The 22,723-nt window shown below is 42.1% G+C and overlaps 1 protein-coding gene and 1 pseudogene across 15 annotated transcripts in view; both read left to right on the top strand.

Annotated features, from left to right (window-relative positions):
• Positions 1 to 573: 573 nt before the first annotated feature.
• Positions 574 to 1,841, top strand: LOC147136067 (nectin-2-like; annotated as a pseudogene).
• A 749-nt stretch (positions 1,842 to 2,590) lies between these two features.
• Positions 2,591 to 22,723, top strand: part of lmo7a (LIM domain 7a) — an 86,337-nt gene continuing 66,204 nt past the window's right edge. For 5 of the 15 annotated variants that reach the window (XM_086050697.1, XM_086050699.1, XM_086050695.1 and 2 more), the window contains exons 1-3: positions 2,602 to 2,766; positions 2,926 to 3,161; positions 18,692 to 18,762. In XM_086050697.1, the coding sequence (XP_085906823.1) occupies positions 3,093 to 3,161; positions 18,692 to 18,762 (140 nt within the window). In that variant the 5' untranslated portion in view covers positions 2,602 to 2,766; positions 2,926 to 3,092. Of the gene's footprint in view, positions 2,767 to 2,836; positions 3,162 to 18,691; positions 18,763 to 22,723 lie in introns of those variants that run through there. The other 10 variants (XM_086050694.1, XM_086050693.1, XM_086050700.1 and 7 more) reach the window with 5 other exon arrangements.

The raw sequence follows: 22,723 nt of genomic DNA, 5'->3' as shown, positions 1-22,723 counted from the left end.
GTGCCGCAAATAGTCCAAACAATGGAGCCATAGCTCCATTTTACTTAAAAAGCAGAAGTCAACCCAAACATATTTTTTTCAAGAATATGTTCCCAGCAGGCCCACTAGTTGAAACACGGCATTCTGGTTAATATTGCGTTTGTGGAATATGAGTTAAGCAGCAAAATGCACTTGTTTTTAGCCATCTCCGGGGGTGGCCATTTTATCTTCTGTCGACTGAAAATGACATCACAACTGCTCACAACGACCAATCACGGCTCAGATTCAAAAAACAGGTCAGCCGTGATTGGTCGTTGTGAGCAGTTGTGATGTCAATTTCAGTCGACAGAAGACAAAATGGCCGCTCCCATATATCTTTGTACACTTGTAAACTGTACTCTCAAACACTTGGTGCACTTTGAGTACGTGTACACTTCATTGAGGACTGTACGGTGCAAGTGTGGGTATTGGGGTTTGGCCGCCAACTTGGCTGCGAGTCCCCGCGCAAACACACGTGCGCACGCACAAATTCGTGGACTAATCTGGATCTTGTAGATATTCCCCTGACGCCCACCTGCTCCGGCGCACGCAACAATGGCGAGAGACGGATCCCTGTCGCCCGCTCGGTCCTCTCCATCCGCCCGCCGGTTGCTGTCGTTGCTGCTGGCGGCGCCTTGGCTCCTCCTCACCGGCCAAGTGAGGTTCAGTTGGGGTTCAGAAGGTGCGCGACTGCGTATGAAGGTGGACGTGGAGCTGTTAATCAATGGGGGAGGCAAAACCAAACTCACACCGGTGTCGTGGATCTGGGAGCCCACCCGAAGGTCAGTGTGACTATGCCATGTCGCCATGTACCAGAGGTGGGTAATCCAGGTCCAGAAAGGAAAAACCTTGCCACAGTTTGGCTTGAGCCACAGGTGCTTCTACTCAACCGGCCGGTAAACAAGCTCAGTTGATTAGAAGCACCTGTGGCTGAAGCCAAACTGTGGCAGGGTTTTTACTTCCTGGACCTGGATTACTCTGCCGTGTACCATCCCTTCTTTGACCATTGTTTCCCCAACTTGTCCTTCAAGGACTGGATGGTCTTCCTCCACAACAACAAGGGGAACCCGTTCATCCACATCTCCAACATGCACATGTCCGACGCCAGCCGCTTCACTTGTCTTTACGCCACCTACCCGTTGGACAGCGAGCGGGGACCCGCCACACTCGTGCTGCTGGCCAAAGAACTCTGCCAACGTGGTGACGATGCAGGCGGGCACCAAGGCGACGGTGGTGGCGCAGTGCCAGACGGCTGACGCCAAGCCAGGGGCAACCATCAAGTGGCTGCCGTCGGTTGCGGACCACCACCTGCACCAACGGGCCCGACGTCACGGTGCGCAGCGAGTACTGGCTGGATCCCACATCCGCCGACAACGGCTGGGAGGTGACGTGCTTGGTGGACCAGCGCACCCAGGACAAAACCTGGACACACCAACTCAGGCTCTCTGTGGAGGGCTCCATTGAGGGCTACGACCAGAACTGGTACATGCGCCGCTCGAACACCACGCTGGTCTGCAGAGCTGACGGCGACCTCCAACCGACCACCGTCGTCGGGCCCGCTGCCATACTCGGTGCTGGTGGACGGCAACAAGCTGACGGTGAGGAAGGTGGACGACGCCGCCAACACCACCTTCATCTACGAGGTCAAGAACAAGCACGGCGCCGCCAAGGACCAGATCACCATCCTCGTCATCGGGAACATCTACCTGGGGACAACAGATGGAAATTAGTCTATGGCTACAATCTGGCTTATTGACGTCTGAAATTTGTTCATGACGTTCATCAACTTGTCTCTTCAAATTAATAAAATGAAATTGAATGGATCACCTGCTCTTGTCAATTACTCAGCCCAAAATGAAACGTAACGCTAGGTAAAAAGTGCTTTGCTTTTTTGGTACATATATATATGAAATTTAATATATACCGGTATTTAATATACTGTATACAAATATACAGGATATTAAAAATAGTACACTTTACAACCTGGTTTAATACTTATTAACATTAATTCAAGCCACAAATCCACTTTTGAAGTTGACAACTTGGCAAACAAGGCATTCTAGCTTTATTATAATTAGGGCGCATGCAGGCATGCCTTCATTTAACATCAGAAGCGGTATGCACTGCATTAATTGTAATTCAAAGTCTGCGGACTGTTAAAACTATTAACTCTACTCTGTATTATCAAAATGTTTGAAAAAAAATTGATTTTTTGCTACACTATTACTACGGTCTTGTTAAAATCGTGCACACAAGTAACACGTTTTTAAAAAAACGAAAACTAATTAAGAAAAACTAAGAAAAAAACATTTTATTCTTTCTAATTAAGACTAAAATTAAAAAAAAACAAAAAAAAAAACGAAATCCAAACTGTAACAACCTAAACCTGGTTGGAAGGCACTCCAAATATCCAACTACACTTATTAGTATGTAGACATCCAAAAGCCATTTTCCAAAATAGGTCCCCAAGTTAAACTTGCTTCGCACTCTGCACTCTGCAATACGCGTCAGCTTCCACAGAGTGTCGCTGCAGGGATAAAGTGTGTGCCTGTTTCTTTTAAAAGAAAAAAAAAGTTATACTGTAATCTCTTCGAGGGAGACTCAAACTTTTTTTTGGAACAATTTATGAAGACGTATTAGGCGATCCACAGGGCTCCCTCATCTTAGACACTTTAAGAGACGTCGTGGAATATGCTCCGTGAGTCCGTGACTTTAACCTGACTGCTGCGTGGGAGAAAGATTAAAAAGGTAATGATAATACAGTACTTCGTGCACAGGTGTGCCTGGCTCGAGCCGTGTGATCATGTGATGTGATGTGATGTGATGCAAAAGAATGCGTGACTGTTCCACCTTGCGCACGCACAACAATAGAATGCGTTTAACTGTTTCGTTTTGTTTTGTTCACAGCTAGATTAGCAAATATCACCTGGTTGGTCCACTCAGCGAGTTTCGATCGTCGAGGAGAAGAGAAGGGAGTACAGTACGCTAATGTCCACGTCTGTGGACGTGTAATCGCGGGTTCAACTGATTGAGCCCACGGTTCAGTTCAAAGAATAACAAGACGTTTTGGTGTGATGGAGTGGCGAGAACAGTCCACGGTGAGCTGCCAGGATGCGTACGTGGAGGCTCAGAAGTGGATCGAAGTGAGTGCTCTCATTTTTCTTTTGGTTTTATGTCATTGGTGTCAATGTAGCCAGAGATGTTGTTTTCATCAAGAAAAGGAAGAAGAAAAGGAAGAATTCAAACTTGTTTGGCAAGTTGCAAGCTGAAAAAAAGCTATAGGAGTAAAACTAGAGGTATTAAGTGTCACATGTTGATGAGCCATTGAAATTCACATTTTATTCATACAGTGCATCTCTGCAACAGATAACTCAAACCTTAGTTTTGGATTCAAGAGATCCTAAATTTTACTATATATATTTTAAATAATTATTAGCTTAGTTTTATTTTGTATTTTTTAATACAACTTCAAATCACAGCAACAAATAACACACATAATCATTGTTTAATTATTACATTTACAATTATTTGTGGATTTATTCAAGAGATCCACAATTTTTGTATTTTTAAAATATTTTTTGTGCTGTCTGCATTGGGTGCCAACTACTGTAACTTATGACCGCGTATCTGGAGCAAGGGTTACTACCATGTTCCGTTGATACCATGAGATTCAATGTATTTATTTATTTAATGCAAAACCATGTAACAGCACCTGATAACTTTATGTTCATTTTTAAAAATTATATTAAGATTTATTTGTGGATGGATTCAGGAGATCTGGCGTTTTCGTATATATATATATATATATATATATTTAATCAATTTGGTCATTCTTGTTTATTAATGTTTTTAAATTATTCTTATAATAATTTTTGGGTGGATTACTATTTTGATCTGATAGCATATTGGCAAATGCTAACATTATCTTAGCCTATTGCTGTGGACACTGCAATAGCTATTTGTATACTGTACTCCACAGTCTCCAATTTGCTGCAGCACCCCATTTTTTGTGTGTTTGTTTGCTGACCTTTCTGATAAATTGAGTTTGAGAAGTAAAGGGAGACTCTTGTTCTCCTCCATTGTTATTATTTTTCGCATGCCTCATTCCAAGTGGTCCGTTCAATGTGCTTCCCACAATTTCTTGCAGTACTTTTGTATACCACCCATGTTATGGGCTTGACAGCTGTCAAGTGTTAGCAGTCGACCGCTCACTTGCAAGGGACAACATACTGTATAAGACACAGAATGGGGGTTCCTGAACCTCCTAATGTCCTTTTCTGTGAAGGTGACAGTTTTGGCCTTCTCCCAGTGGTATAACAACTTGTAATTATGTACAATTGTTTGAACTAGTGCTAATTGTTTGAACTTTGTGGCGGCACTTGCTTTGAAATGGCTCCAAAAGACTTGTTCAACTTGGTCAATCTCCAATTGTCCCTCTTAGATCTTCATTGAGATCCTTGGACCTATTCTTCTGGGTATTGGTCAATATTGTATATCATTCCAAATAATTCATTAAAATTTCAAAATGAATCTTACATTCATGTCCTCAACTGTATTATGTGTGTGAGTGAATTGAATGAATGTGACCAAATCATCACTATGTATTTATAATCTGTTACAACATGGCATGTAGTGTGTGTTAGTGTAGCTTTAGTGGCTGAAAATATGTTTCCTCATCACACATATTCTCCTTTCGGCAGGATAACGTGTTGCTTGTGGACAACTTGTAACTCAACAAATATTGTTCCAATTTCACGAGGTGGGCGGAATGTGAATGCTTTCAGTGTGACATCAGTGTCGCGCACACTGGCCCACTGTGACCGGCGGGCACCAAGATTCCAAAAGCAAGCCCACCAGCTCATGCAGGTAGAAGGCAAAAATCAAATGGACAATGGTTGTGGTTTTAACGTGAGAGGGCTGGTGGGCAGAGCGTTATTGGGTCCACTGGCTGCTGAATGATTAACAAGCTGCTCGGCTTTAAACAACTTAAAACAGAGGCTTGTGTGTTGTGGCTGTTAGTAATGGTGCCGGCAATGTTAAAAAGTTATTCTTAAATGCTCTGCAGCTTGTCACATGGACACATTCCTGCAGTAGTGGCCCCCCCAGCAAGACTTCCTAACAAAATGAACAGTAAGAGAATGGCAAGAGTGCCAAGAATGTGTTGAAAGCCCCCTTTATACCACAATCTGGCCACAAATGGCATTTCTTTGGTGTTTTTATTTGATTGTTTAAATATTTTGCAAACGGAAGAAGACCACAGAGATGACTCGAAGGATTTGAAGTGTTGCCCACCTTAGCTGAAACCTTTTCCTGCATTCTTTGCATACTCTCTAGTTATTTTAGTTTCATTTTTCATCTGCAGTCTTACCTAAAGTGAAATATGTTAACCCATTTCTGCCGTGTTTCATAGCACTGTAAAGCCTCCGATGTCCTCATGTTCGTTGTCCAAGGCGCACTTTTAGTCTTCCTCTTGTGATTCATTGATTCTTGTGATTCGCATGATTCATTGACGGATCAGCTGAGGCTGTGTGGAACACTTGTGAGTGTCATTTAAATAAAAAAAAGATAAAGAAGATAGTTACCTCTAGTAGTCGGCTTTTCAGGACACGCGGACCACTCCATCTTACACTTCAAAGGAGAGCACATGTTTTTATTCAGTATATGAAATCAATCCCCTCCGTGAGCCGTCACCTTATTGTAGTGGAGGGGTTCGAGTGTCCCAATAATCCCAGGAGCTAAGTTGTCTGGAGCTTTATGCCCCTGGCAGGGTCACCCATGGCAAACAGGTCCTAGGTGAGGGATCAGACCAAGCACGGCTCAAAAGACCCCTTATGATGAATGAAATTAATGGAACCAGTTTTCCCATGCCCGGACGCGGGTTACCGGGGCCTCCGTCTGGAGCCAGACCTGGAGGTATGGCTTGAAGGCGAGCGTCTGGTAGACAGGCCTGCACCCATGGGACCTGCCCAGGCTCAGCCCGAAAGGACAACATGGGTCCCCTTTTTCCCATGAGCTCACCACCTGTGGGAGGTGCCAAAGGGGTCCGGTGCATAGAGAGCTGGGCGGCAGCCAAACGCGGGGACCTTGGCTGATACAGAAGCTGGCTCTAGGGACGTGGAATGTCACCTATCTGGCAGGGAAAGAGCCTGAGCTAATGTGTGATGCAGAGAAGTTCCGACTAGATATAGTTGGGCTCGCCTTGTGTTCTGCTACGAGTCCTCTCGAGAGGGGTTTTCCACTCTGGAGTTGGCCACGGTGAGGGACACAGAGCAGGTGTGGGCATACTTATTGCTCCCTGGTTTGGCGCTTGTACATTGGGGTTCACTCTGGTGGATGAGAGGGTAGCCTCCCTCTGCCTTCAGGTGGGGGGATGGGTCCTGACTGCATGGGAGTTCGCCCAACCAGTCAGTCTACATGTGCTTTGTGGACTTGGATACGTGGAGGCGTTCGATTATGTCCCTCGGGGAGTTCTATGTGGGGTGCTATGGGAGTACAGGGTACCGAGCCCCCTAATACGGGCTGTTTGGTCCATGTACCACAGATGTCAGAGTTTGGTCCGCATTGTAAATTGCGGCAGTAAGTTGGATTAGTTTCCAGTGAGGGTTGGACTCCAAGGCCGTCCTTTGTCACCAACTCTGTTCATAACTTTTATGGACTGAATTTCTAGGCACAGCCGAGGCGTTGAGGGGCTGTGGTTTAGTGGCCTCAGTATTGCATCTCTGGTTTTTGCAGTTGATACTGTTGGATTCTTCAAGCCGTGATCGCCAACTCTCACTGAAGTGGATCGCAGCTGACTGTGAAGCGGAAGAGATAAATATCAGCATCTCCAAATCTGAGACCATGGTCCTTTGTCGGAAAAGGGTGGAGTGTGTGCACTCTCCTGGTCAGGGATGAGATCCTGCCCCAAGTGGAGGAGTTCAAGTATCTTGGGGTCTTGTTCACGAGTGAAGGGAAGATGGACAGGGAGATCGACATGCAGATAAGTGCAGTGGCAGATAAGTGCAGTGGCTGCAATGATGTGGACTGTGTATCAGTCCATTGCGGTAAAGAGGGAGTTAAGCCGGAAGGCGAAGCTCTCAATTTACCGGTCGATCTACATTCCTACCCTCACCTATAGTCACAAGCTGTGGGTTGTGACTTAAAGAATAAGATCCCGGATACAAGTGGCTGAAATGAGTTTCCTGCGGAGGGTGTCCGGCGTCCGCGCTCTCTGAAGCCCGGGCACTAGAGAGAAGCTCAGAGTCGAGCCGCTGCTCCTCCCCATTGAGAGGAGCCAGATGAGGTGGCTCGGGCATCTTGTCAGGATGCCACCTCTACACCTCTCTGGTGAGGTGTTCCGGGCATGTTCCACTGGGACAGGCCTGTCTAACCCGCGGCTCGGGAGCCGAATGCGTCTCTTTGGCCCTTTTCGAAAATGATTGGCGCACGTGACATTTCTCCCGCGGAGCTGTGTTAACAAAAGACAGCCGTGTACGCTCGGAGATACAGTACATTATCTTCAGATTCAAAAAATAAATAAAGTAGATATGTCACCGCGATGTGCCGTCATCTGGTGGGGAGTAGAGTCCGTGGTTGGGACTTCCACTACGCCCGACTTCCACCCCTTGCCTCAGACAACACATCAGCGATAAGTTGCCGTCCAAATTTAGGCATCTCTTATTTATTGTTACTTGGCTTTTTCTTTACCAGTTGCCTTTATTCACAGCGTTCCTGTGTTTCTGACTTGATAGCAACGAAAATCACTGTCAGTAGACACTATCAAATTTCAAATGCTAAAAATAAGAAATATGACAGTCAAATTAGTGAACAGACCGTGTACCTTGTACTTTCCAGCAATAAGAGTGAGGCTTGATGCAGTGTTGCACACAAAAAACAGGTGGGTTAAAAATAACACTATTTGGGGTAAAAAAATGACCCGATCCACTACCTGATTCAATTCGACCCAACTTTTGTACAAATCAACTCAAAAAATTGGGCTGTTTTGTACAAAGCACCTCTAGAAGATGGGTCAAATTTACCCAAGTAGTGGATCGGTCCATTTTTGACTCAAAATTGTGTTATATTTAACCCAACTGTTTTTAGGATGTGTGAGCTTTCATACAATATTGCAACAAATATCATACTGTGACATCAATACTGTGATAAAAATCAAACCATGAGCTTTTGATATTGTTACATCAGGTTTGTCTGATGAAAATGTAATTTCGCCCCGTGATAGGATTGTGAGGAAAAATTTCAGTTTTACACAAAGTGAGTAATACGGTGTGCGTGGAGGGCTCGTTTGAACGTAGTAATGGATTTGATTACATTCCAACAATCAAGGCACCCAGTGTAGTATGTGTATGCTGTGGCTCTTTGTGGTAACACAGTCAAAAGTGTGGCTCTTTGCCTTTGAGTGGTTGGGCACCCCTGCACTAGGAGGAGTCCCCGAGGATGACCCAGGACACACTAGAGAGACGATTATGTCTCCAAGCTGGCTTGGGAACACCTCGGAATCCCCCAGGAGGTGCTGGACGATGTGGCTGGGGTGAGGGAAGTCTGGGCTTCCCTGCGGAAGATCTTTAGATGGATCGATATGAAGTCAATCAAAGTATTTTAATCAGGATACTGTGCTTATGACTCCATGCATGTTGGAGGTCTATCAATAAATAAGGGGGTATGCCTTCTGTGCTCGAGAGCAGTCTTCCCCACCCTTTTTTTGCACACAGACCGGTTTCACATAGACATATTTTGATGGACCAGCATTGAAATAAATAAAAAATCAGATATGCAAGTAACTATGATGCTATTACGATGATAAATTTTGTAACTGACAACTAACAAAGCTTCTTTGACCATCCATCAATTTTTCTATTCTGCTTATCCTCATTAGGGTTGTGGTTGTGCTGGAGCATATCCCAGTTGAATTTGGGCAAAAGGTGGTGTTTGCAGTTATTTGGTCAGCTCACTGAAATACTCAAATATTTTTTTTCAGTCTCTATGTGACCACGCACGGTGGTCGGAAGCCCCTGTTTAAGATTATTGAATCCATAAGAACCAGTCAGGGATTGACTGGTCTGGCTGAAGAGCTGAGCCTTCATGTCAGTGTACAGTAGGTGTATGCCAACAATTTGCACATTCCCTGCGTGTTTGACTTACTATATCAGATCTTGGGCAATGTACGGCCCAGGGGCCACATCTTTTCTAAATACATTAAAAATAACTTAGACAAAGTAGAGTTCAGCATGTAGGCCTGGCCCTCATCAAGTACTCCTGTTTTTTTGCAAAATTAATTGCCCACCCATGTACTACAGCCTCCGGAGAGTGTAAGAACAAAAGTGCTTAAGTCGATGGGAGACTGCACGCAAGGCTAAATTTGACAGGGAATACCCACAATTGTTGCTTGCCCACAAAGAGCACGTGTCTGCATGCCTTTTACCTTAAATGCACAGTGGAGGATATGGACCTTCACTTTGATTTGTCTTCATTTACCGTCTGGTGGTGGGGCACCAAGCACTTTATCTCCATTTCCACTAAACGGTATCTGCTGGCCTGACATGGCAATGCAGACTACTTTGCCCATGACAAAAGGAGGTAAAACCAAGTGCGATTCATAGCTAGTCACTCATTAGTCAAGCAGATCTGTCATTGTTCTTATAATGGACGCATGCTAACATCACCATATTCCTTCGCCTACCTCAGCTATGGAAGCTGCAGTTTCCAATTATCTGTCTGATTTTTGGCTAATGAACGTTCATTGTCCTCCATTTTTGTTGCTTGTTAGCATGTATTACTCAAATCCAAGGGTTCAATGCCGAACAGAATCTATCCATCGATCAATAGAACACTCCTCTTTAGTAAATATAAAATATGTGTAAGGAAGTAAATGCTTTTGAAGCCCATCTTCTGAATTCCAAATGCAAAATTAGCACTAGTCTTAGACACATGACCTTTTTTGGTCATCACAGGCAACATCTTTTTCCACAGGAAGCTTGTTGCCCAGAATGCAACGTGAGACAATTCTTGGTTTAGGTAAGCCCTGAGCTGATTGAAGGTTAAACCAGTAACGGTATAATCAGTCTAGTTTTGATGTGTGCCCCCCACTTTTGTCTCGCTGGCATCCGTTGGAACAAAGTGGCCAATCAAAGGTAATATAATCCTCTGTGGATTTCCTTCAAGATGTGACTCAAGTTGCTTAAGTCATCCCTTGCAACCAAATCTAAACATCTTACCATGATGGTGACTATATTTCTTTTTTTTTTTTTTTTTGAGTAAGGAAACTGGCTTTTACACATTGCTTGTAAAAACAAATGACGTCAGATTAATTAAAAAAGGGAGTATATGTTTTATTCTTTGATCTTTTAAAAAAAATTGACTATAATATAATATATATTAAATTAATGAAGGCGGCACGGTGGACGACTGGTTAGCACGTCCGCCTCACAGTTCAGAGGTCGTGGGTACGATCCCGGCTCCGGCGGCCCTGTGTGGAGTTTGCACGTTCTCCCCGTGCCCGCGTGGGTTTTCTCCGGGTACTCCGGTTTCCTCCCACATTCCAAAAACATGCATGGTAAGTTGATTGGATACTCTAAATTGCCCCTAGGTGTGATTGTGAGTGCGGATGTTTGTCTCTGTTAAATTCACAATTGAAATATTGGTATTACAGTAGATTCTTGCAGTGCAATTTCAATACCGTGTCAAGAACGTGATGGTTTACTTCACATGGGAGTTCATCGTGAGCAAAGAATATAGCTGAATGCATTGTTCACATTTTTATAATTCGTCCCCGGCCAACAGCTTTACGGTTGGATTTTTCTAACAATGAGAAATAGTGACCATCGCCGCCGATGGTATGGAAGGGTATTACATCTTATGCATGCGCCGAAGGTACTTTAATGGTCAGCGTCGCTGTCTGTCGTTGCGGTGTATTCCTCCAGCGTGACGTGCCGACAGCCGGCCGGATGCCACAGGGGGTAAGCGTCTGTCATTGTTGGCCAACGTCGAATTGGTCTATCTAGGCCTTAAGAAAGCACTCATACCTCAGACCCTTCGATTTTCCAATATGTAATATGGACATAATAACTAATAATAATAACGTAATAATGAAAAATATCAATTAAAACAAGAATATCAGTAACATCAAGAATTGTGTCACTTCCTTCCTACTGTTTCACCCATGCCCTCTTCTACTGCAAGGCCAATGTTGAGTATGGCTTCTGTTGCAATGACTACCAAGGGCGGGGTTAGTGGATTGTGACGAGGCTTCTACCTGCGGGAGTGGGAGCCCAAAGCGGGAAAAAAAACAAAGCAAATGCCCATCAAGGAATGGATTGCATTTTCTCTCATGGAGGCAGCACTTCATCACTGAATTAAGATGCCGAATTATACGTGTCAATTAATGAAGCAGATCTATGCATGTGGGTGGCACGGTGGTCGACTGGTTAGTACGTCCGCCTGACAGTTCAGAGGTCGTGGGTTCGATCTTGGCTCGGCCTCCCTGTGTGGAGTTTGCATGTTCTCCCCGTGCCTGCGTGGGTTTTCTCCGGGTACTCCGGTTTCCTCCCACATTCCAAAAACATGCTTGGTAGTTTAATTCGGCACTCTAAATTGCCCCTAAGTGTGATTGTGAGTGCGGATGTTTGTTTGTCTCTGTGTTCCCTGCGATTGGCTGGCAACCAATTCAGGCTGTCCCCCGCCTACTGCCAGAAGACAGCTGGGATAGGCTCCAGCATTCCCCGCGACCCTTGTGAGGATAAGCGGTATCGATAATGGATGGATGGATGGATCTATGCATATGGCATATGCAAGTGACATGTTGCCAAACACAAACATTTGTGTCAAACTGCACTGTGCAAAACTGCACTGTGTCATACTGCAGTAGTTTTTAATGTTTCAAGTTACCTCATTTAGCCACATAAGAGGTACAAGGCAGTCCTAAGAGTGTGGCCAGTAGGTGTATTACATACAGTATGTTTTTAAAGGTTTAAAGTTTTAAAATTTTGGGGGGTTGACTTCCGCTTTAAAACTCTCAAGACACAGAACATTCCATTAACCTGCAAATGCACTGTGGTAGTGGGAAACATCTCAAACAGTGGATGAAAATATGCTTTTTGGCAGCCCTTTAATGTGTTTCACCAAAACCAACTCTTTGTGATTTGTGGCCCCCGGGGAATCGCCTTGCGTGACCCACACTGCCTTATTGTTTGTCATACGGACTGGACTGGTCATTAGTCGCCTCACCATGGCGGTGTTCAACTTATGGCCCAGAGCAATTAGGCGCATCGGGACCTCACACAAGAATACTCTTGCAGCTTTTCGATGTTAATGCAGTGATGTATCAACATGTACGTAGGAATATTGGACTGGACTGTATTCAGATAATGCCCTAGTTGGACCCTCATGAACCATGACTGTCCTCTTCTTGAACAAAAGATTTTAGGAACATTCAGCGGATGGTGGGGGTGTGGTGCGCAAATACTGATGCGCCTCAGTGGCCCACATGAATAAACATTAGCAGTGGTCACGGGCTCAATTCCTGCGAGTATTTGTGCTCAGCGCACATAACATTATTGGCTTGCTGATGGACTACAAGGACCAGCGTGTTGCATGTACTGACATCTAGTGGATAGAGAGAGCTTTCTATTGCCTACTATTCATTTTTGGAATACTGTATTCATTTCCTTTGTGTAGTGTTCATTGTCTTTATTATGGCAAGATGGCACTAAACTAGCGTTTCTTTAATGGCACTTTTCCACTGCGCAGTGCCGGCTCGCAGGGATGTGGGGGCAGTCGGTTTCCGAGTCCCACGGGAAACTGGGAAAACCGCGTCATATAGAACGCATCAGTTAGAGCCAGACATGCTAACAAGCAACAATGGAGGTGAGCGACACCCTAGTGTAGTTACTCCTCGATAAGGAGACATTTGATCCAAGAGGAGACTGGGGGCAGCAAGAAAACGGGCCGTTGAAGCAAAGTGGACACTGTGGAGTATGTCACAGAACTAAGGCACCGTAACACGGTAAGACAGCTGTGGGGATGTACAGTATTGTCAAATGTTATTATAGTGACGTTCTGTCTCCTGTAAAATTTGAACTTTTTCCTTCTAATATTACAACTTTATTCAGGGCAAATTATTTTTTTCTCTTTTGACATTTTTATTCTCATAAGACTTTATTTTCATAAATTCCTTTTTTTGTTAATATAGTGACTTCTGGTAAACCTTCAAATTTCCTCTTAGTTTACGATTTTAAAATTCAGATTGACAACATTGTTGCACTTTGCTCTTGTAAACTAAGGTGTTTTTTTATTTCCTCTTGTAAATTTACAACCTTGTTCACGCAATATTTTATTCACTTTATCCATGAAAAAAAAAGGACGGAAATAATTTCCCCCCCCCTCAATATGGGTAATTTGGGAGGATAATCGAGGAGTGTCGAGTCAGCCCCAACCCGCCCATCCCGATTGTCAGCGATGGTCGACTTCAGAGTAAATGAACAAGTTGTTTAAATACTGTAGATTGGATGGATTGGTCCATCTTCTGCTCGGATCGGTTATCGTTTTTTGTTTTTTTTTAACTTGATCAGTGATCGGCTCCTAAATCTTGCTTGTGTCAAGCCTTTCTAATACTGTACTGCCATTTCCAAAGCTAAGACACAGTCACTGATTTTCCATTTGACTTTGTCTTTGTTGCCGAACAAATCCATTATTACAGCTGTGCATTTGTACCCGCCATGTTTGAACAGTAAATTACATTTAGCGTTTTCATTGATAGCCCCAGAGTGCATTTTTTGCTAACTGTTACTTGAAGAAATCCTCCAAACTGGATCTTTAACATGTCGTGGGCATAGGGGGGAAAAAGTCGTCACGAGACTCATTCAGCACATTCTTGAGGGGAGCGCTGGCTTTGGAGGTTTTGCAGCAAGGATTTTAAAATCTCTTCGACTGCTCTAAATCTCCCCCGTTAAATCAGAGCAGCGCAGTGTTGCTGCAGTTCAGAGTTTATCTCACACATCGAACAGCCAAGCTAGAGTGGATGTTAAATGTCTCTAATGATGACAATTAGAGTGCACAAAAGTTAAGTGTTTGGGTGAGTCCTCCAGCCCTCCTGTTTCAGCTCAAGTTGACCTTTTATTACTTTTCATTAGTCAATGCCACAGAAAGGAGTGTACTTTAAATGAGAGGAACAAACACAGTAATCACTAATGAGAAGTAGCAGTACAGTACACTAAAAAAATGGACAAGTAAAATGAATAGGCAAAAACTGTTTTGTGTCATGTGAAAAATGGATATATACAAAGGTAATGTAGAAAGTGCTATTTTTTTAGCAGTTCTCTCTTTTTATTGTTTTCCCTTAATAATATTACCAATTTATAATGTGTTTTTTTGCATCCCATTTTGAATGTAATTAACTTTTTTGTAATGCTGCAATATTATCCTCATAAAATGACTTTTTTTTGTTGTAATGCTCCGTTTTTTCCTCATTTCTCCTTTTTTACCATGCAATGTTGTCAACTTGTCATATTTTCTCCTGTAATTGGACTTAAATCGCATAAAACATATTTTATTGCAAGTTTGTGATTTACTATTGCTTCTTTTTTCCCCCGAATTTTTTCATGTAATATTGCAACTGAATCCTCATAAGTCTATTTCTTCTTTCTTAGAATATTATATCTTTATTCTTGAAACATTCCATTTTTTTTTGTCGTAATATTACGACTTTACGATGAATTGTCAAATTCACAGTTTTTTGTAAGGTTCTGATTTTATTCTTAAAGTTGTGAGCTTTTTTCTCTGAACATTGAGTCTAAATTCTAGTAATGTTTATCATTCTTCTCCTAAAATCCACATAATAAGCGAAAGTTGAGTTTAAAGCCGATTCTACCTTTGCTGACATTGAACAGTAGGGGGCAGGATTTCAAATGGCCACACAGACACCCCCCCTACACACACACACATACACAAATTTGATCGCCTGTGCTAATAGTTTTGTGTCTGTTTAGTGTTTTCAACATTTGCTTTTCTCTTCTTCATCCGTCAAAGCCTGAATCATATTACTTGGTACTATGTTTATTCGATTTCAAGTTACAGAGGGTGTGTTCGTAGGTGTAGCAACGCATGAAAATCATCGTGGCGTACAGAAATCGGATCCCCAGGTAATTTCCTCGCTCTCCAAACAAGAAAGATGGTAGATCGGACCATCATTAATGCTTTTGTATCCTTGTGAAGAAATGGGACACAAAAGCCGTAATAGGAGGAATCATCAAAACCAACCAATGTGGTCGGCGCAACCCGTTCGACTTGTTTAGAGTGCATGTCACATGCCATTCCTCCTTGCATTATAGCAATGAATATAATGTATGTTAACCTAAATGAAAGAAAATTGTCACTTTTTTATCACATCTGCTGGTGACTTCCCTTCACTCTAGAATAAAATTAAAATGTCTTAAAAAAAATAAGTTGGCCTCTCCCAGCAGTTATTATATACTGTAAGGATGAAAAAAGTAGTCTTCTAAAAATATGATCACAATGGCAACCTCACTATCCTTCTTGAGCCAGGCAGTCTGTTTACAACCTGGTTGGCTTTGCTTTGACTGTCAAGAGAGAAGCTGAAGGATCAAGTGATACAGATGAATATTTTGAAAAATGTCACCCCAAAAAGTTGAATTGTTTCCATTTGAAGTTGCTAGTCCGTACTAAAACAGATGTGCATTTCAGAACCTACTCAAACATCCATAAATACAGTCGTATTATTAGCTAAATAAAGTTGTAATATTACGAGGGAAAAAATTGTTTCAAGAAAAATTGTAAGAAAAATAATGTCATAATATATGAATAATCAGAGTATAATAAAAAAGAGAGTCACAGCAAGTTTTAATGATTAATTACAGTAAAAAGTTGGAAAAAAAGGTATTTACGAGAAAAGGGTGTATTATTCCATAAATACTTGTAGTATCACAAGAACAATTTGAAGAGTAGAATTGGAGTATTACATGAAAAAATGCATAGTATCATGAGACAGTTGTACAAAGAAAACGTTGTGATGTTTGTTAAGGTCATGTAATATGCTGAGCAAAAAAAGTATCAATGTTACATGAATGCTGCTGTAACAGGAAAAACGCCAATGTTAGTGGGGTAAAAATGGCAAGGTAAAGAATCAAAATTGTATGTGGTTATAGACACAAAAAAGTATTATATATATATATATAGTACATGAAAAATTATCGGCCTACTATCAAGTAAATAAAGTCATAATAGTATGACAAAAATGTCATACTATTACGTGAATATAGTCGTCATGCGAGAAAAAAACATTATGAATTAAGTCATGATAATGTTACATGAATAATGTTGTGATGTTAAGTGAGCAAAGTCGTGATCTTACATGAATAGTAATGTAACATTACGTAAGCAAAGTTGTAATAATATGTGAGTAAAGTCGCAATGTTAAGGCGACAAGTTGGATAAAGTCCCAAACCCCATTTTTTGTGCCCAGTGCAAGTCTAGCACAAAGTGCAGTCTAACTGTGCATTTAGGTGAAGTATTCTTTATTTTAGTATTTTCGCTGATGGGCGCATTTAAAAATGGGCGTTTGCACCATTGTGGGAGTGAACACAGCCAACGATTCCCGGCCAATGGAAGTGGCTCTTCTCATTCTCTTTAAATTCAGCGCAGGATAAGCGCACGGCCTATATGGCGGAAACATATGTATCACTGGAGTCCACGCAGGAGATGGGTGCGCACAAAGTACGTTTAAAAGGAACTGAAAGATCTCTTGTGGATGATGTAAAGTGGGTACTTGGAGACCGGCTTCCACTCCAATCATGTGTCTGTGTGGCCTGGTTTCACCTTGTCTGAAGTCTACATTATTTTCTGTCATCAAGTTGTCATGTGCCCTAAACATCAGTTATTACTTGGTAGCCAGAGATAGTCAGGAGTGAACATTTCAGTCTGTGATTTGAATGAATGGACCATTAAGTGCAGTATGCAAAATAGTGTCGGCCCCGATTGGATGTTAGCTTGCAAAGATGTACACATAAGCAAAGCAATAGCAAATACGATGACATTATTAAGTAAATTAAGCTCAGCAAAATGTTCCTTTTTACTTAGACTTAATCCTACTTTTATCATATCGTATTTTTCGAACTATAAGCCACAACTTTATACAAGCCGCAGCCACTATATTTAAAAAAAAAATTGTGACAAAACCATATATAAGCCTGACCTATGTTGAAAAATTTGATATTTACTGCATTTACAGAACAATTTTGAACTGTAAATGCAAATGTATGTGCCTGAACAGCTTCTTTCCTAACAGCGCCTATTAACACGGCAGCAACTTTGCTGATTAAAACGGAACAAAAACAGAAAATAAACAGTACTTATCTTCATTTCACTGCCCGCTGCTACGCCACTCTGTCAGCGAATGGCCATCTTTTACTGTTCTACTACATACTACACACCACCTAATGCAATAAACTAGTGCATAGCGCCCTCGCATGTTGAACTCCTCCACCTGTAGTCACATCCTGTTAATAGCAATTGTTTGTATTGTACTGTAATTCCGGTTAGAGCGCCGCTAGCTGTGAAAGAAAAATCCACAGAATAGCCACACCGGACTATAAGCCGCATGGTTCAAAACCTGGGAAAAAAGTAGCGGTTTATAGTCCGGAAAATATGGTAAGTGTATTCAGCAAGGTTCTGGATATTGTGTGCATTCTAGCTCAAGAAACCCTGACTGCGGATGGTATGAGAAACAATACCTTCTCAGTTACAGAGGTGGTTGTGAGCATGCGTAGGCGTGTGCATGTGTACAAGCAGCTGGTCTAAGCCAAAAATTGCAGAGCCAGTGCCAGTCCAGCAATGTACATGAGTAAAGTCTGATTGAATGAGGTCATAACATGACATGCATACAATATGTCACTGAGGGTACACTCGCCTCGCTTCTGTGCAGGCAGCGTGGGTTCGGTTCCCACTCAGCGATGGTGTAAATGTGAGTGTGAATTGTTGTTTCTTTCTTCTGCATGCAGCTGACCAGTTCAGCGTGTCGACTGCCTTTCGCTCGAAGTCAGCTGGGATAGGCTCCAGCAACCTGCATGATGTTATGTACGGTTGTCATCTTATGTGAATAGTGTTACAATAATAAAGCTGTGCTATGACAACATTTCAAGTAAAAGTCCAAATGATTTGTTACAAAATTGAAGTAGAAAATACCGTAAAAAGATTTTGGGAGAAAAACGTGATATTTTTGGGGAGAAATGCAATTAATAGTAATACAGTATTACACAAATAAAGTCAAATTTCCTAGCTGCTGATGGTGCAGCAAGTCACCCGGCATACTTTCATTCAGACAGTGCAACATGCATTTCACGCTCAGTGATGGTTTGAGTCTGTTGCCCGAAGCCAACGAATATGTAGGCTCCAGGTCCTTGTGACCCTGAAAATGGTTGTTTCCTTGTGGCTGGGGAATCCAGACTGGTTTTAAGGAGGAATGAGAGCACCTCGAGGAGCACCTGAAGCTGCTCCGCTCTGCCCTAAAGAGGAAATAGCTCGGACTTCCTCTCCTACTGTTCTCCACATCCTACCTTTCTTCTCCACCCCACCGTCAACCCCCCCTCGTGGTCGCATACCAGCACCTCCTCTTCCCAGCCTGCACTTGTACACTCCTAACTTGTTTCTCTTCCTTTTTTTTCCCCAGGCAGTGAGCAAGAAAACATTTAAGGGCAAAGACTTCCGATCGGCTCTGGAGAATGGAGTTCTGCTGTGCGAGTAAGTACGCTGCTTTTTCGTTTTTCCTCTCTCGAGGGTCTGGTGTGTCTGATGTTTCCCAAACGGACCCCCCGCAACCCCACCTCCGCCGACTCCCCTCTTGTTGCTCGCTTCCCATCCAGCAAACCTCTGCGTCAAGGGTGCACGACAGAGGATGCTTTATTCAATATTGCTGCTGTTTTGTGACAAATGTTTCAACATAGCCTACAGCTGACAGGAGTCATAACACTAACTTTTAGTTTTCAGATTGTAAAATCAAGGCGATCAGACCATTTTAATAGCTATTCATGCAGATTGCACTGACATATTGCTGGTGGCCCATATTACATTAGTTGGTCATTTCAGTAGGTACCCTAAAATTCAATACCAAAACAGCTTATTAAAAAAAGGATGCATCTCCAACCTTTCTCTTTGTCGTCTTTGTTTTTCACCAGTAAAAAGCCTGACTATTACCAGAAAAAAGTTTGAATCTCATCTGAATACAGTCGTAAGTGCAAGTCTATTCTAGCCTGTTTGGGAACACATTGCCTCTCACTGGGCAATCCGGCGCACGGAGCTGCCGCACCCCCAACGCACCTGCTAATTTGGTCACTGATTTGCTCACAGAAAGTAGACTGCGCTCGGTATGAAAACGGACGCATCTCCATTTTTGTGCCGGGGAAAGTCTAATTTAGTGTGTTTGTGAATTTGGTAGACCGTTCTGCGCGTCACTAGGCTTTCTGGGGACAGAGAGTGTTTTCTATTACACAAACCTAGGGTGCATCAGCAAATTTTGTCACAAAATGGAGACTAGTTTTTAGACTCAGTAAAATCCCGTCTAACTCATGGCGCAGGTTGTGTAACGCAATTTTAGTGTATTTGATCAAGGCATAGGCAGACAGATTCAGCACACCATGGACATGAGTGGTGGATATCATTGGATTTTATTCATAAATGTGACACCAGCGTGGGACATTCCCTCTGAATCATTGTAGAACTCAATTCACTCAATTGAACGAAATATAATCATTATTTTCTTTAAAATATTTTAATGGCACCCCTGTCACTATTACTGGTGGGTTAGGTCTAACACAGACGCTCAATTGGGAGTGCAAGGTGGTCTCCAATTGAGCACGTCAGATGCACGCCCAACTACATCATCCACAAGGGGAGCTGTTGCAGTTTATCTGCCAATCACGCACGGCATGCTGCTCCCGGACTGCCCTGATTTAAATGCAAATGAGGGATGCCATGGCCAGCGCACAAAGGCGCAAACGCCACGTTATGCCCAATTCTACCAATGCAAAATACCCCCAAAAAAGATGCACAGTTAGTTAGACAGCACTTTAGACTTGTGCTGGGAATGAAAAGAGAAAATTTCTGGAAAACAAAAAAACTTTAAAAAAATAAAACAAAACAACTTAATTTCATAACAAGAATAAAGCTGTTATTTTGTCAAAAAATTAAAATGTAATAGCATTTCTAAAGAAAAAAAGGAGTACTATTATGTCAGTAAAGTCATAATATTAAGACAAAAATCAGACACTGTTCAATGAAAAACCTTTGTTTGGCATAATACGAGCGAAGACATACTTTACAGAATATGCCATCAGAATATGAGAAATAATTGCAATATTACATTAGTAATGTCATGCCATTTTGAAAAAATATTTTCGAGAAAACAAGTCTTCTGAGTTTGTGACAACTAAACAGGAATATTAAGAAAAATTACAAAAGACAGTAATGCAAATTTTTTTTACTCAGTTTTAAATTCATTTTAATGAGAAATTTCAGTACTATACATGTGTAATCAATGAAGATACAAAATATGAACATTTTTTTCTGAATTTTTTCCGCTTTAAGTTGTAATGTTTTGTAATAATACAACATATTGTTCAATGTTGCGATCTTCTAGAAATATTATTTCAAAGAACAATCCATCAAAGACACCCATGCTGTGTTTTGTCAGCTTGAGGAAAAGGGAAGATGAAGGTTAAATCACTTTCACACTCGCAGAAACAACATCATGCTCCGCTTCTATTGTGTGCTGCTGGTTATCGAAGGCAGAAGGCTCACGAACATGATTGTTTCCTACTCAGCTTCCACTTTGTTATCTGATCCAAATGGCCGCAACTTTCTATTGTATGACAAGCTTCAAGCCACATTCCTCATAGATTCTTGAACATGTGTGATGCTGCCACACTCAACAACACAAAGTTTTCATTTTCTGGGGCAGGGTTGGGCAACTGACGGGCCGTAGGCCGCATGCGGCCATCAGTTGCTGACAGTGGCTCCGACCACATTCTGAGTGGCCACTTGATTAATAAAAAAGAAAGAAAAAAAATTTGGTGATTAGGTACATGTTTTGTCTATACTACAGTGAACCCCGTACACTTGTGGTTTGACACCCACAAAATGACTATTGTTTTTAAAAGGGAAGTCAACCCAAACATTTTCTTTGCAATAATATGTTCTATGCTGCCCCACTAGTCCAAACACGGCATTCTGATTAATACTGTGTTTTGTGGAATATGAGTTTAGCAGCAAAAAACACCTGTTTTTAGCCATCTTAGGGGGCGGCCATTTTGTCAATTCTATCGGCTGAAAATTCCATCATAGATCTTTAGGACCAATCACGGCTCACCAGTTTTCTGAAGCTGAGTCATGATTGGTCGTTACCTGAGCCCTGAGCAACTGTGATGTCATTTTCAGTCGACAGCAAGTGGCTGAATGACTGCCCCCTGAGATGGACAAAAACAGGTGGACTTTGCTGCTTGATTCATATTCCGCAAACGCAATGTTAGTCAGAATGCTGTGTTTAGAATAGTAGACCTGCTAGGAACATATTCTTAAAAAAATATGTTTGGGTAGATTTTCTTAAATAGTTAACATTTTTGTTTGTTTGTTTTCTTTGTTTTTTTTTTGTGGAAAATGTAAACTGGAGATTTATCAGCATTTTTTTGTAGAATTTTTTGGGTGTTTACAAAAAATAGTATTTTTTTCCCCCCAGTGCAATTCAATGGGCATCTATTATTTGCAGTTTTTTTGCTATAATAGCCTGCAAATGGCAGGGTTCCACTGTATAGTTTAAAGTTGTAATATCACCATTCACCACCTGATGGCAGTCATGGCTTAGTTGCACTTGCACCGGGTCTGATACTACCCAATACTATAAAATAACTATAATTATTAGGGATGGGACGAGACAAAAATCCCACGAGACGAGATGTCTCACGAGATTGAGTCCGCAAGAACGAGACGAGACAAGATTTTTCGAATATAAAAAAAATACCTAATGTAATTTTTTCAGTTTTCAAAATGTTTTTTATCGAACAGACTGCAAGAAAATTTAATCATCTAGCTCTAAAGTGCAAATGCAACAGTCACTTTCGTTACATGCTCTCAAATATTGCTGCAATAACAGCTAAAGCTGTATAATATCTTTCCTCTTACTGAATACTTTGACAAAATCCAACTGTGCTCGTGGGGCAGTAACTCAATTGTATATAGTGTTTTATGTAATTTATTGGCTTTATTTATTTATATTTATATTTTATATATTTGTTAATATCCATCCATTATCGATACTGCTTATCCTCACAAGGGTCCCGGGGCGTGCTGGAGCCTATCCCAGCTGTCTTCGGGCAGTAGGCGGGGGACACCCTGAATTGGTTGCCAGCCAATCGCAGGGCACACACAGAGACAAACAAACATCTGCACTCACAATCACACCTAGGGGCAATTTAGAGTGTTCAAATTAACCTACCAAGCATGTTTTTGGAATGTGGGATGGAAACCGGAGTACCCGGAGCAAACCCACGCAGGCACGGGGAGAACATGCAAATTCCACACAGGGAGGCCGGAGCCGGGATCGAACCCACGACCTCTGAACTGTGAGGCGGACGTGCTAACCAGTCGTCCACCGTGCCTCCCTATTTGTTAATATTTAATGATATATTTATTAATAGATGTATCACTACCA

The sequence above is a fragment of the Filicampus tigris genome, chromosome 14, assembly GCF_054856515.1.
Source record: "Filicampus tigris isolate MCC_2025a chromosome 14, RoL_Ftig_1.0, whole genome shotgun sequence".
Taxonomy (NCBI): domain Eukaryota; kingdom Metazoa; phylum Chordata; class Actinopteri; order Syngnathiformes; family Syngnathidae; genus Filicampus; species Filicampus tigris.
This window is presented reverse-complemented; position numbering and strand designations above follow the sequence as displayed.